The 11,638-nt window shown below is 41.0% G+C and overlaps 1 protein-coding gene across 1 annotated transcript; it reads right to left on the reverse strand.

Moving 5' to 3' along the window:
- Window positions 1–645: 645 nt before the first annotated feature.
- Window positions 646–11,607, reverse strand: LOC129578758 (dynein beta chain, ciliary-like). Its single transcript, XM_055467830.1, has 13 exons — window positions 10,020–11,607; window positions 9,292–9,957; window positions 8,262–9,188; window positions 6,487–8,201; window positions 5,232–6,402; window positions 4,898–5,148; window positions 4,241–4,832; window positions 2,729–4,138; window positions 2,142–2,655; window positions 2,039–2,053; window positions 1,927–1,953; window positions 1,020–1,852; window positions 646–949 (listed from the first exon to the last, which is right to left on the reverse strand). The coding sequence occupies exons 1-13, from the start codon at window positions 11,602–11,604 to the stop codon at window positions 687–689; spliced, it is 9,969 nt and encodes a 3,322-aa protein (XP_055323805.1). The 5' UTR covers window positions 11,605–11,607; the 3' UTR covers window positions 646–686.
- Window positions 11,608–11,638: the final 31 nt, after the last annotated feature.

The following is an 11,638-nucleotide window of genomic DNA, read 5'->3' on the forward strand; positions in this document are numbered from 1 at the left end:
GCGTTTAGTGCATATTTTTGCGATGGATGATGTGAAGTTATATGCATATGTGTTGATTGAATGCAATTGCGATCCATGGTATAGATTCCATACTCTTACTGGAATGAATCGTATTCATTTCTTGTGTGCGTATTTATAAATCAATGGATGTCGCAAATCCAAAATACCGAATTTCAAATGTTTAGCAATACAGTAAAATATCAATGACACACAGATAAATTCTGAATCAGATGTGATCCCATGATGGTCCAATATAGAGATTTGCGTCTGGTGAGATAGAAATGCCACTAGGTACACGTGCTACTAAAGAAGAGGGCATCTCACATAATGGTGATGTGAGCTCTTATTGAAAGGTTAGACTATTCAATCGCTTTTTGTTTTGAATTGTTTGCCAAAGTGGATGATGCTAAATAACAAGTATTATTTGATGTAATGTGAACACACCAAAACACATAACAGCTAAGAGATATGCAGTAAGAACTAACACTGAAAATTAATATTTGAAAATATCGAATTTCCGAAGATTTTTCTTTCAAACGAATTGGTTAATTATTCCGATGGTTAGCGAAGTCAATTGTAATATTATGCAATTCATGCAAATAAAGGTGTAGAAATCTGTGGAAACTACACTAACAACACACATTGTTATGCTATTGGATTGATTTATTCGATTAATTAATTACATTTCAATTTTGTAATAATAAGCAAACGCCGGCCAAGATCCATTTGCTCTGCGGTTCAACAGTTTTCAAGTCGAATGTCCAAACGAACGTGGGTCCTCTCATCGTACCTTTATAAACCGGGCATTCGTAGACGTTCTTCAAATCTCTTTTGTCGACAGTGATTGCAGTGACGTAAATGACTGGCATTTCGTGAAACAGTTCATTCGGAATGGCATCGACGATTGATTTGAGTTTTGGGCTCCATCGAGCGCCTTCCATAAATAGACCTAAGAAAAAATGAAAAAAATATTTACTTCACTTTCAGACAAACTTAGCATATCGTTAGTCAAATAATACCATGTAAGTTTACTCCATCGCGAGGAGCTATTTTGAAGTCATCTTTCTTCTTCTTTGTAACCATGAAATTTAGACACATCCTATCCAATGGCCATAGATTTTTGCGTGCAGTTTGCTGCATGATGGCTGTGAGGAAGCTTTGTGGATTGAAAAATCCAGTTAACCACACGGAGGGTGGCAAAGCGCCATTAGCAGCCCAGCTTTCAAGCTCATTAGCTCGTAATATCAAATTGGCGAGCCAGGCTTGAAGTTTGAAATTACTCGGATAGGCGAGACGAGTCCAAGTATCAGGCACATTTCCAATGAATAATGCCTCAGACAGTGCTTCCATATCGGCGGATGTTGCAAGGAAGCCTTTCACTCCGAGCGCCAGCTCTTTGAGCGAACGATTCATTTCATTTGTTAGAATGTTCATGCGCTCACACTCTTGGAATAGGACAATGGTGAATGGTGATCGCTCTTCCGTATTCTCCAATAGTTCATATGTGGGCAATTCACCCGGTACTCTGCCCAAAATTTCATCGATTATTTCAAGCATTATACTTTCACGACTTTGCGACTCTTCTGATTGACTTTCCGCACGTTTCGGTTGCAAATAGAGCAATGTTTCCAGTAAACTCTGCGATTCGGCGGCTAAAATTGTAACTTCAGTATTGGAATGCAGGCCGTAGAGTTCGGGCGATTCGATGGGTAAGTTCAAGTCAACATAGTGATGGTATTCATCGTATTCAAGACACGGTGGTGCAGCGAAACCGGGTGAAAAGTACAGCTCACCGTCGGTTAGTTTCGGTTCAAGATACACTTCCAAATAGGTGCGGCACAAGCGACGATCCCTGTCGTAAACAAAAGATGATTATTTGAAATTTGGAAGATCAGAAAATATCAGAAAACAAACAAAAACACCTACCAATCATCTGTAATATGTCCGCCATACCTTGAATTGAAGAAATAAAATTAAAATTAACGATATAAATTAAATATGTTTGGGAAATAAAATCAACCACAAAAATCAATCATACATGATTTCGCCAAACCTTGAATTAAAGAAATAGAATTAAAATTAAAGAAATGATTAATTAAATACGATAGTGCAATAAAATTAAGCACAAAAATCAAGCGTACAAATAACGTAGGTCGTCCCATGGTGTGCTGTTATTTGCTTCGAGGTAATTGTTCAAAATATCCACGCAAATGGTTAAATCACCAAAATTGTACGGATACATGCGATTCCAACCAATGGGACCGAATTTGCGTCTCTCAACAACTGCAGCGTGGAAATAGCACAAGGCAAATAGAAGTGCCCTGAATTCAGTTACTTTGCTGCAATATTCGAGAACGTCCTGATTGAAATTGTCCAATGCCGAGTGGATGTTTGCTTGCATGCCAGTCGGAGGTTCGTTTGTGATTTTAACCGCCGATTCCAAAATGCCTTGAGGCAACACGTGGTATTCGGCCGAAGCAGCTGGCTCCGCACTGAGAAATAGACGAAAATCATCATGAGGCTCTTCGGTGATCGTTTCAATTTTCTTTTCCAAAGTTGGAAGCCATTTCGCTACAAGATGGATATTTTGTAGAACGACCCATCCGCCCAGTTGACTTGCAGTATCGAGTGCATTTTCAGCAACAATCTCTTGACCTATTTTTTTTCATTTTTATTAGTATTTTATGAAAAAAAATTAATTTTAAATAAAAATTTATGTGTGTCTCACCTTGACCAAGTGAAATGCTGTACAAATTATTTGCATCGAATGAAAAGTTCATTTTCAATCCTAATTTTTCGATGTCACGCATCGGATCGACTCCAGGTGAAAGCGTGAAGAAAGTATGTATCGAACTGCTGGTCTCCTCGAATGTTTTCTCAAAGCCGGTTTGACGAATGTGAATGAATCTCGTGCCCAAATTATTTTCGATGAAGCAACGCATCGAGCTGATCAAACGGTCCGGGCGCATTGCCTTCAATATACAAACTTGCTCAATCAAACTCTTGTATTTCCAATCTCCGGGCAATTTTTGTCTTTCCGGATGTGATGATGTTAACAAAACTCGCCACAACTTCGGTGTTGTTTCAATATCCACATCCAATCCGACCAATGTTTCAAGCTTTGTCAATTTTATGATGCTGCCCCATTGTATATCGGTTAAAAAGTTCACAGGCGAATCGACTGGTTCGCCGGCCTGAAAACGTAGCAATAAATCCAAATCCTTTGGACTGACCTTGTTGACTTGGGCCAAGCATTGGACCGCAACCAACGATGTAAACATGAGCTTATCTCGTTCAAACAGAGCCCGATTTGTGTAGATAAACACTTGATAGGTGATGCTTTCTTGCAGCGCATTCAAACGTTTGGTTAAATTCTCCTCGGGTTCGGTGAATATCATGCCGCGCAAAAATACAATCACAAATGATTTGAGTGAGAATTGATAAATCGGATTGACTTTGTTCATGTTATTGAGAATAAAGTACAAAATAACGCCACGTTCAGCGACCGGTTTGTATTTCATTCGGACCTCGTCGATGTAAATGGATGTCTTTCTGGCTTCTTCGATTTGAATCTCGACCTCGATGGATGTTTTCTTCGATTTTTCCAAGTTCAACACAAGCGATTCATCTTCTAGCACATTTTCACCGGCGTTCGACAGTTGAAATAGCAAATCTTCTTCGAGTTGTTTGAGAGTGATTTTGAATTCATTCTGCTGCTTTGTCAAATTGGCTTTGCGCTCCTCCAAATCGGCTCGTTCGATTTTGACAACCTCAGCGAGAAGTTGCTGATTCAAGCCATCGGCTGTGATGGAGAAGTTGATAAGCGTGGTTTGGGCTTGGATTTCAGGCTTGAAATGCGGATTTGATAGCTTCGTTTGAAGAAGAAGCCGGAATTTCGGATTGTAGTCGATTTCTTTGTCACCTATCACAATGATCGTGCCTTTTTTCGCCAACACACGGCCCAACAACGGATCTAAAATCGAGTCTATCTCCTCACTTATGTCAGCTATCAACAATGTTTGACCATTTCGAATTGACTTCTCCACAACATCCAGGTAGTTTTTCACTTTGAATGACGTTATTTCCAAATCTTCACCATACCGTTTGCGAATCCATTTGACGCCTTGCAGTTGAGGATCTGGTACATTAAACCGAAGGAAGCAGGTGATGGTCAATTAGAAAATTATACTTTCAATCATTCGTTTTTGGAATGGGTAGACAAAAACTAAGTGTTACTTACCAATAATGAGCGGCCATCTCGAGGAATTCAACATGATGGCGGCATTTTCAACGCTCATACTATCTTTTGGCAATCCTTCATTGTTCCACTGCGCAACGACCGCATCGTCGCAAATCATCTCAAGCGGATTACCACCTGAATTTGGAATGGCTGGTTGAATTGACTTCAATTTTGTAGACCAGTAATTGTTTTGCAGATCAGAGCGATAGGATGTTGTAAATCCGCCGACGTACGACAAAAAGCATGCTATTTGTAGCACATCGCCGGCTAACATCGTGATTGATTCTTTGTACTTTTCAATCGAATCCAGCCATCGGCCTTTTTCTGAAGCAAGTCCATTCACCAATCGGAATGCCAAATCAATTTTGTATGCGGTTGCATCGGCCTCGGCTTGGCACTGTTCTTTCATTTTGATCGCATCATTCAGATGGCCTTCCAAAACGTCCAACTCTCTCTGGAACACCAGCAATTTATCCGTCAGTTCTTGTAATGAGGCTTGCGCATCACGAAGTTCACCTTCGGCTGCCTCTAATGCTCTCTCTTTTGGTCCCACTTCCAAGTAAACTTCATAGAATTTGTAGATGTTAATAACCTAGTGGATGGAGGGAAGTGAAATACAAATTAAACAGTGCATATAAACAAATGGCAAATATATACCCATTCGCATAAACCAGCCGCTGCTTGTGATTTTGATTTGATCGATTCACCGTTGAAACCGGGAATGTTCAAATACGGTATTAATTGTGTAATGACCGCCGGTGGAATATTCTTTTTATCATAGTTCTTCAAGTTTTGCAAGAAGACATCAACTGTGCCCATCATTTTCTTACACTCGTTCCAACTGCGTTTGGCTTTGGGTGTGACTTTTCTGTTTTTCGGTGTGAGCAACACGGAAACCGCACAACAAACTTAAAGAAAAATAATAGCAATTTGATTTACTTCATCTATAGAGGATTTTTTCTCGTAATAAAAATCATAACATTTCACTCACCATGAACAACAATTTCGGGCGGGCTTGAGAATGCCTTCAACTCCGTTAGATTTTTCTTATCGAGTGTATCCAAGGCAGCGATGGCTTTCAACATGATTGGCTCCGCTTTCTTCAAATCAGCCGCACACACTTTTGCTTTATCCGACACACCTTTTTCAATGATTGCAACTTTTTTCTCTTCCTCTGCCACTAAGTCCCGTTCGCCTTGGATTTTCTCATTTTCTGCCAACACCGCAGCAAACTTTTCATCGGCATCTTTTGATTTGGCCGCCAAAACGACCTCTTGATCCTTCAATTGTATTTTCAAACCATCGACTTGTTTCGCACAATCCGCCAATTTCAGCAGACCAATTTGAAGTGTGTTAATTCGGTTTTTGTATTCGGTCGTTTTGTCATTGATCAGTTTATCGTAGAGTGCAATCAATTCCAAGAATGTCTTCGGGGTGGTGTAATTGTATCGCTTTTCATTTTGATTGAATATTTTCGAAATTTCATTCACCGTTCCGTGTACAAAGGTCATGAACTCTCCCACTGGTTCAACTAAATGCTTTGGCAAAACATCGATATTGGCCAAGAATCCGGTGGAAACTGATTTTAGAGCTTCTCTCGGCCAATCAAAGAGCCAGTCGATCGTTGTTGAATTCAATAAAGCCGGGAATTTTCGCGTACGTGTCTTTAGTGTTGGTCCAACGGGTGAGAAACACAACACCATCTTGAGATTTCGACGAACTTTCTCAATGAAGAAATTGTAACAATTTTCTGGCGTGTCTTTGATACCGGCTTGTTTTGTTTCGTTCACCATATTACTCGCAATTTCTGCCACTTCTTCTGGTGCGAATAAATTCGAAACATGACCAGTTGCTAGAAAATCATTGATTAAAACCAAAAATTTCTCGTCAGCCACTTGTGCATCGGTCATTAAGTAGCAACAGTTGATATTTTTCATTCCAGATTTCATGTACAGTGTGGCCAATTCAGCGCGAAAATCAGCTATGCTGAATCCTTTGCGAACGGTCGTTTGGAACAGCTCCAATGTGTTTATGAAGGCGGCGAGACGAGTAAGTGACTGTTTACCAAAACCACCCACGCCAATTAGCATGCCATAGCCTCTGTCGCTGTTCATAATCCGACTGATGCGAGTGATGTGACTCATTGCATCTTCGAAGAGGGTCTACCAAATGAAAATTACGCACCATTTAAAGAATTCATCAATAGAAACCAATAATTGAAGGAAAATGTAAATATTTTAACTCACCAAATTCATGTCACCAATGAATTCATTGTAGTTTTCCATGGCAATCATTAAATTGCGGTTCAATCCTTTGAAATCTTTGATCGGCATATATTTCGCATCGTTCAAACTTTCCGCAAAATGGAATAAAATCAATGGCTTTTGTAGCACCGAGTCAGAATTGACATTGCCGAATGACTCGTCGATGGTTTCTTTAAGTTGAACTTCAAATTGTGCATTGTCCTCAAGTGTGATGAGTTTATCGCAATAAACGCGAGTCGATTCATGTGCCCACAGCCGCAGTAAACTTCCAACATTCGGGCAACACTCTTTTGTCGCCCATAGCAATCCTTGAAAAACGTTTGTCAAATCGCGCATATTAAAGAAGTAATGGAATTTCTGAGCGGTCGGCAAAAAGTTTTTAATCATTCTCTTATGCAAACGAATGGAAGCATCAACGATATCGTCACACTGATCGACAACTCCTTTCGATAGCTCATTCAACGGATCGCTCAGGTATTGCGACAAAATATTGAAGTAAATACTACGGATTTGCGTGTCATTCGGCTCGTTTACGGCAAATGTTGAGAACCATCGCTGTAACCGTGGGTCAATCGTAAACGATCCAGACGTTGGATTGAATGCACCAACGAATTGGCACTTTTGAATGTCTTTCAACACGAAATCAGCTCGATCGAACCACGACGAGTAGTCCATGAATTGACGTACAATTGTGTGCGCTTGAATTGTGTAATACGTGTCCACTTCAGGCATGTTCATGTCATCCAAAAAGTAAATCATCGCTTTCGGTCCGATTGGTCGATACGTGCGACCCGTTCGTCGTTCCAAATGTTTCTCCAAATTGGATTGCATCATTTCGGAGCTGGTGTAGAAGTTCAACGGCACCTGTGCCACCGAATAATCGTCAGACAATTCCTTCAGTTTTCCATTCATGATAACACTTTTACCACAGCCAGCAGCTCCAACCAACATTACGCCACGCCGTGCTCGAATCAACATTTCGATAAAGTATTTCAATCGAATGGTCTCTTCATTGTCGACAAGAACCATTTGAAGCGGTAAATCAACATTCAAATGAAATTCGGGCAACAGGTCAGTCCATGGCCGAAACTCTCTTGATTCAACATCAACATAGTAGCTGAAAATGTTCTTTCCTTCTCCCAGCGGGAATGTAACGGTTTGGAATTCTTTACGGAAGAATTTACTGAACTCTTCGCGATAATCAGAATTTGTGTCCTTGAAAAGTGAGGAACCAATACCCCATATAGTGGCAAACACGAAAATCATTTCATACCATGCGTCCACTCCTTTCTTTGGCATATTCTCCGGGTCAAGTAGACATTCGAGCAGATTACAAATCAGCATAATCATTGCAATCGGTGATATTGGAACAATGGTTTTCATTTTGGTGGCCACGAGTTGCATGAGTGTTGGAACGTATTGATCGAAAAGTCGTCGTAGTGTGGATTTTTCACTGTTTGTTTTCCGAGTGTCGACCCATGAATTAACATAAGACATCCAACCCACATCAGCTGAATTTATAAACAAGATACCAGCTCGTGAAACTGTTGCCGGTGTCGCTGTTTTCAAGTGAGAGATTTCGAACAAAAGTCGCATCTCGGCTTTAAGCGCGATTCGTTCATTGTTGGCCAGTGTCAACACTTTGTTGTCATCCATAAGTGTGTTTAAACTCTCAATCCACTGTGGATCGATATCGCCTTGAAAAATAGAGAATCATTTAAAATCAAATGTCCAAATTTCCAAATTTTTCTCAATACCATCGAGTACGATCCATTTCGGTCCATCACCGGGCATTTCATATTGATTACGCATTATGAACGAGAATAAACCATCAATCCATTCGCCAGTCTTGCGATTTATAACACCAAACAGTTCGTCGTTTGTAACCGCTTTCGGGCTGAGCACATCGTAATGCGGCTTTCTGTCCATGTTTTTGTACGTTTGATTGAGTGTTTGCCAGATGCATGTTTTAGCTGTACCAGCATCACCAACAATGAACACCGAGTGTCGGACAGCAAACAATTCTTCTAGCTGAACCACTTTCAATATAAAATTGTCCTCAGGTTGCAATTTCAAATCGATCGCCGCTTGTTTCACCGATTTTTCAAATTCTAAGTCACGCTTTCGTGGCACATCAAGTGCAGGGAACAAATCACCAATCAAATCCATGAACACGGGCATATCATCGGTGACAATTTTTGGCACATTGAAATCGCGCAGAGCTCGCATCAATACTTGCACTTCGGGACGATCTTTATCACCACGACGCAGATTTCCAGCCACAACCAACACCGATTTTATGGCACGTAATCCCCAATCGTAATGATGCTGCTTCGATAGTAGTTCCTTGCACAACGTGTACAGTGTAATGAACTTTCGCGATAAAACACGTGCTTCTTGGAAGCCTTCAGCAACTAACATAATTTCACAAATCAGCGCAAAGTCTGGAACAACCATCGCACATGGTCGAAACAGTGATTTCACATTTTCCGGTAGTTCAGTTCGGCCGGCGTATCCAGGGTTCATGGTGATAAACATACCAATTGTAGGTATAAGACTAATTGTTTCGCCCATGAAATTGAAACGCTCTCTCTTTGCCTTGATCGCATTCAAAATTGACTTTACTTGAACTGCAACTACTGATAAGACTTCAACCGAAATACGATTGAACTCATCAAAGCAACCTTTATATTTACAGAAAAAAAATGTTGACCAGATTCAAAATGAAATATAAAAGAGTGAACTTTGTTAAGAATTAAGAAAAACGGTAAAAAAAATGAAACTAACCCCATGCTCCAGTCAAAGACAGTCCTTTGAATATGTTACCGCATGATTTATAATCCATCTGTTCACTGCAATTGAAGACGTAAACCATCATTCCTAAGCCTTTGCCCAAATCTTTGGTCGTTTCGGTTTTTCCCGTTCCCGCAGGCCCAGCTGGAGCTCCTCCCATGACCAAATGCAGTGATTGCGTCAAAGTAATGTAACAGCGATCAGTTAGTGGCGTTACAACGAGTCGTGGTGAATTTCCAAGGTACTCATACCAATAACGGAACTGAGCATCGCAAATGTTCACAAAACAGTCGTTCTCCTTTGTATCCCAACGATGCCTGAGCTGCTGTTGCCACTGGAATGATGAATGCGTTCGAACTTTCTGCGAAATCATCTTGGCAACCACATCTCTTGAATGCACATCGATTGTGCACACGGTCATAATTTTCTGGCGATCGCCTTTGGTTAGTGTCCCCATGAGCAAGTTAATGAGTGCATTCAGCATTTGAACTTGTATCTTCTGATAGTTTCTCAGAGCGTTTTCAAATCCAGCTTCCAGTTCAGCAAATGCTGCATCTGTGTCACGCGACCAAACGATTTGTGTCGTGCAAAGAGCCGGCTGTGCTGGCCAATCGAAAATCCATTGGTGTCGTGGCTTAGTAGCGTAAGCTTTCAGTGCACCTACAATTATAAATTGATGCCAAATTTGCTCAAAGTATAAGAATTCATAACATTTAGCGTACCTTCAAATTTGTTGTGCAATGTTTCCCGCATTGAATCGGTGGTTCGATTCAACCAAACTTCAACTTGCCCCTCGCAACTGCATTCATTCAAAAATTCCACTTCTTCGCCATTCTCCTTTGAATGCATCGCATACGCCTGCTTAGTACCGTCGCTTCTAAATATCAGCTTAGCCAGTGAATCGTAGAGTTTGGTCAGATGTTTTCCAACGTACTCCGGATTGGTAGCGTTTGACAAAATGTCCAGCAAATCGGCTGTCGATACGAAATAGAATCGTGGATACGCCAAACGTTTTGTTTCAAGGTAAGCATTCAGGGCACGTTCACAATCGGCTAATTCTGGTTCCAAGAACTTGAGGTATTCGATAAGGCCTTCTCTGCCGCATGCATCGACCGCCGTGCGTGACTCTTCCAAAATCTCGACTTCCTTTCGAAAACCTTGGTCAACTACTGCAAATTTGCGCGCTTCTTCGGGCAATTGCTCGTTGATATCTTCCGATCCAACGAAAATCACCTCCAAATAAACCCATTTACGTTGAGCTTCCATCCATAGCTCGACAACCTGCTGCACGCTGAACACTTTTTTCAGCCATTCACTCACTTGATCGTAAAAATAGCCGACGAATTTTGAGTCCATCATCGATTGAAGCTGCGTAAGATTATCCTCCAGCAACTCCATAAAATCATCGGACACTTTCAACAGTTTCTTGTTACCAATCTGCTCATACTCAAAGCCAATGTCAGACCACACCTTAACGATTTCCACCAGTGCCTTTTCGATGGCTTGCTCTTTAACTGCTTTATCAACCAGCTCCTTAACTTGATCTTCGTACAAATGCAATTTCAACATCACTAAGTCATTGAATGTGGTCTTTTCGTTGATTTCGAAATAGTAGCCCACGATGCCTCTCAATTCGTCGATGTGGCGTTCTTTGATCGACGGATTTTGTATGGAAGTGAGTACTCGCAATGATGTCATCAGATTCAGCAGTTCGCCTTCCAAAACGACAAATGGGTCCCACTGCTTACAGCAGGTATCCATGGCACGTACCTCCTTAGCAATTCGTTTGCACTCGCCTTCAACAGCTTCAACGTCAATTTTCGACCACAATGTATTCTCCCACAAATAAATGCGATGTTGCATGGAATACCAATAGTCCCACACTTGCTTTAGCACCTTTGTGTCTCTTCGACACTCTTGCATTATCGCACGATTTGGACCAACATTGATATTGAACAGAACGGCAAAAATATCCAACAATTCGGCCTGTTTCTCGTACTTAATAATCTGCTCAAGCATTTGATCAATGAGTTCGTAGGCAGTTTGACAATCTCGACTGAAGAATGCCTGTCTTCGGAAGCGTTTGTTGAAATCTCTAAGTCGCAAGCCGAACAATTTGATACGTTTGCCAGTCAAATTCATTTGATGCTCCTTCACCGGATCAATGTCCGTTCGTACGATGTTCTTGAGTTTCTTCAGTTTGATCCATGACAACGGCAGCTCAACGAATTGCTCCTTCACTTTTGTTTCCATTTCATGATCATATTTGCGCAACAGCATGACTTCCGCTTTGAGTGGCTCAAACATGAAATCAACTTCTTCGGCCTGTCGTTCGATTTCG

This window comes from Sitodiplosis mosellana, unplaced genomic scaffold (genome assembly GCF_009176505.1).
Source record: "Sitodiplosis mosellana isolate CC-2019 unplaced genomic scaffold, AAFC_SMos_1.0 Smas_scaffold_6226, whole genome shotgun sequence".
NCBI lineage: Eukaryota > Metazoa > Arthropoda > Insecta > Diptera > Cecidomyiidae > Sitodiplosis > Sitodiplosis mosellana.

What these genes read in the sequence shown, in the direction of transcription:
- LOC129578758 (XM_055467830.1), bottom strand. Translation starts at nt 11,604, where the DNA reads ATGTTTGAGCCACTCAAAGCGGAAGTCATGCTGTTGCGCAAATATGAT. An exon ending in TCATTGGTGACATGAATTTG is followed by an intron (nt 6,403 to 6,486) that starts GTGAGTTAAAAT and finishes TTCATTTGGTAG; the next exon opens with ACCCTCTTCGAAGATGCAAT. An exon ending in GAGATGGCCGCTCATTATTG is followed by an intron (nt 4,139 to 4,240) that starts GTAAGTAACACT and finishes TTAATGTACCAG; the next exon opens with ATCCTCAACTGCAAGGCGTC.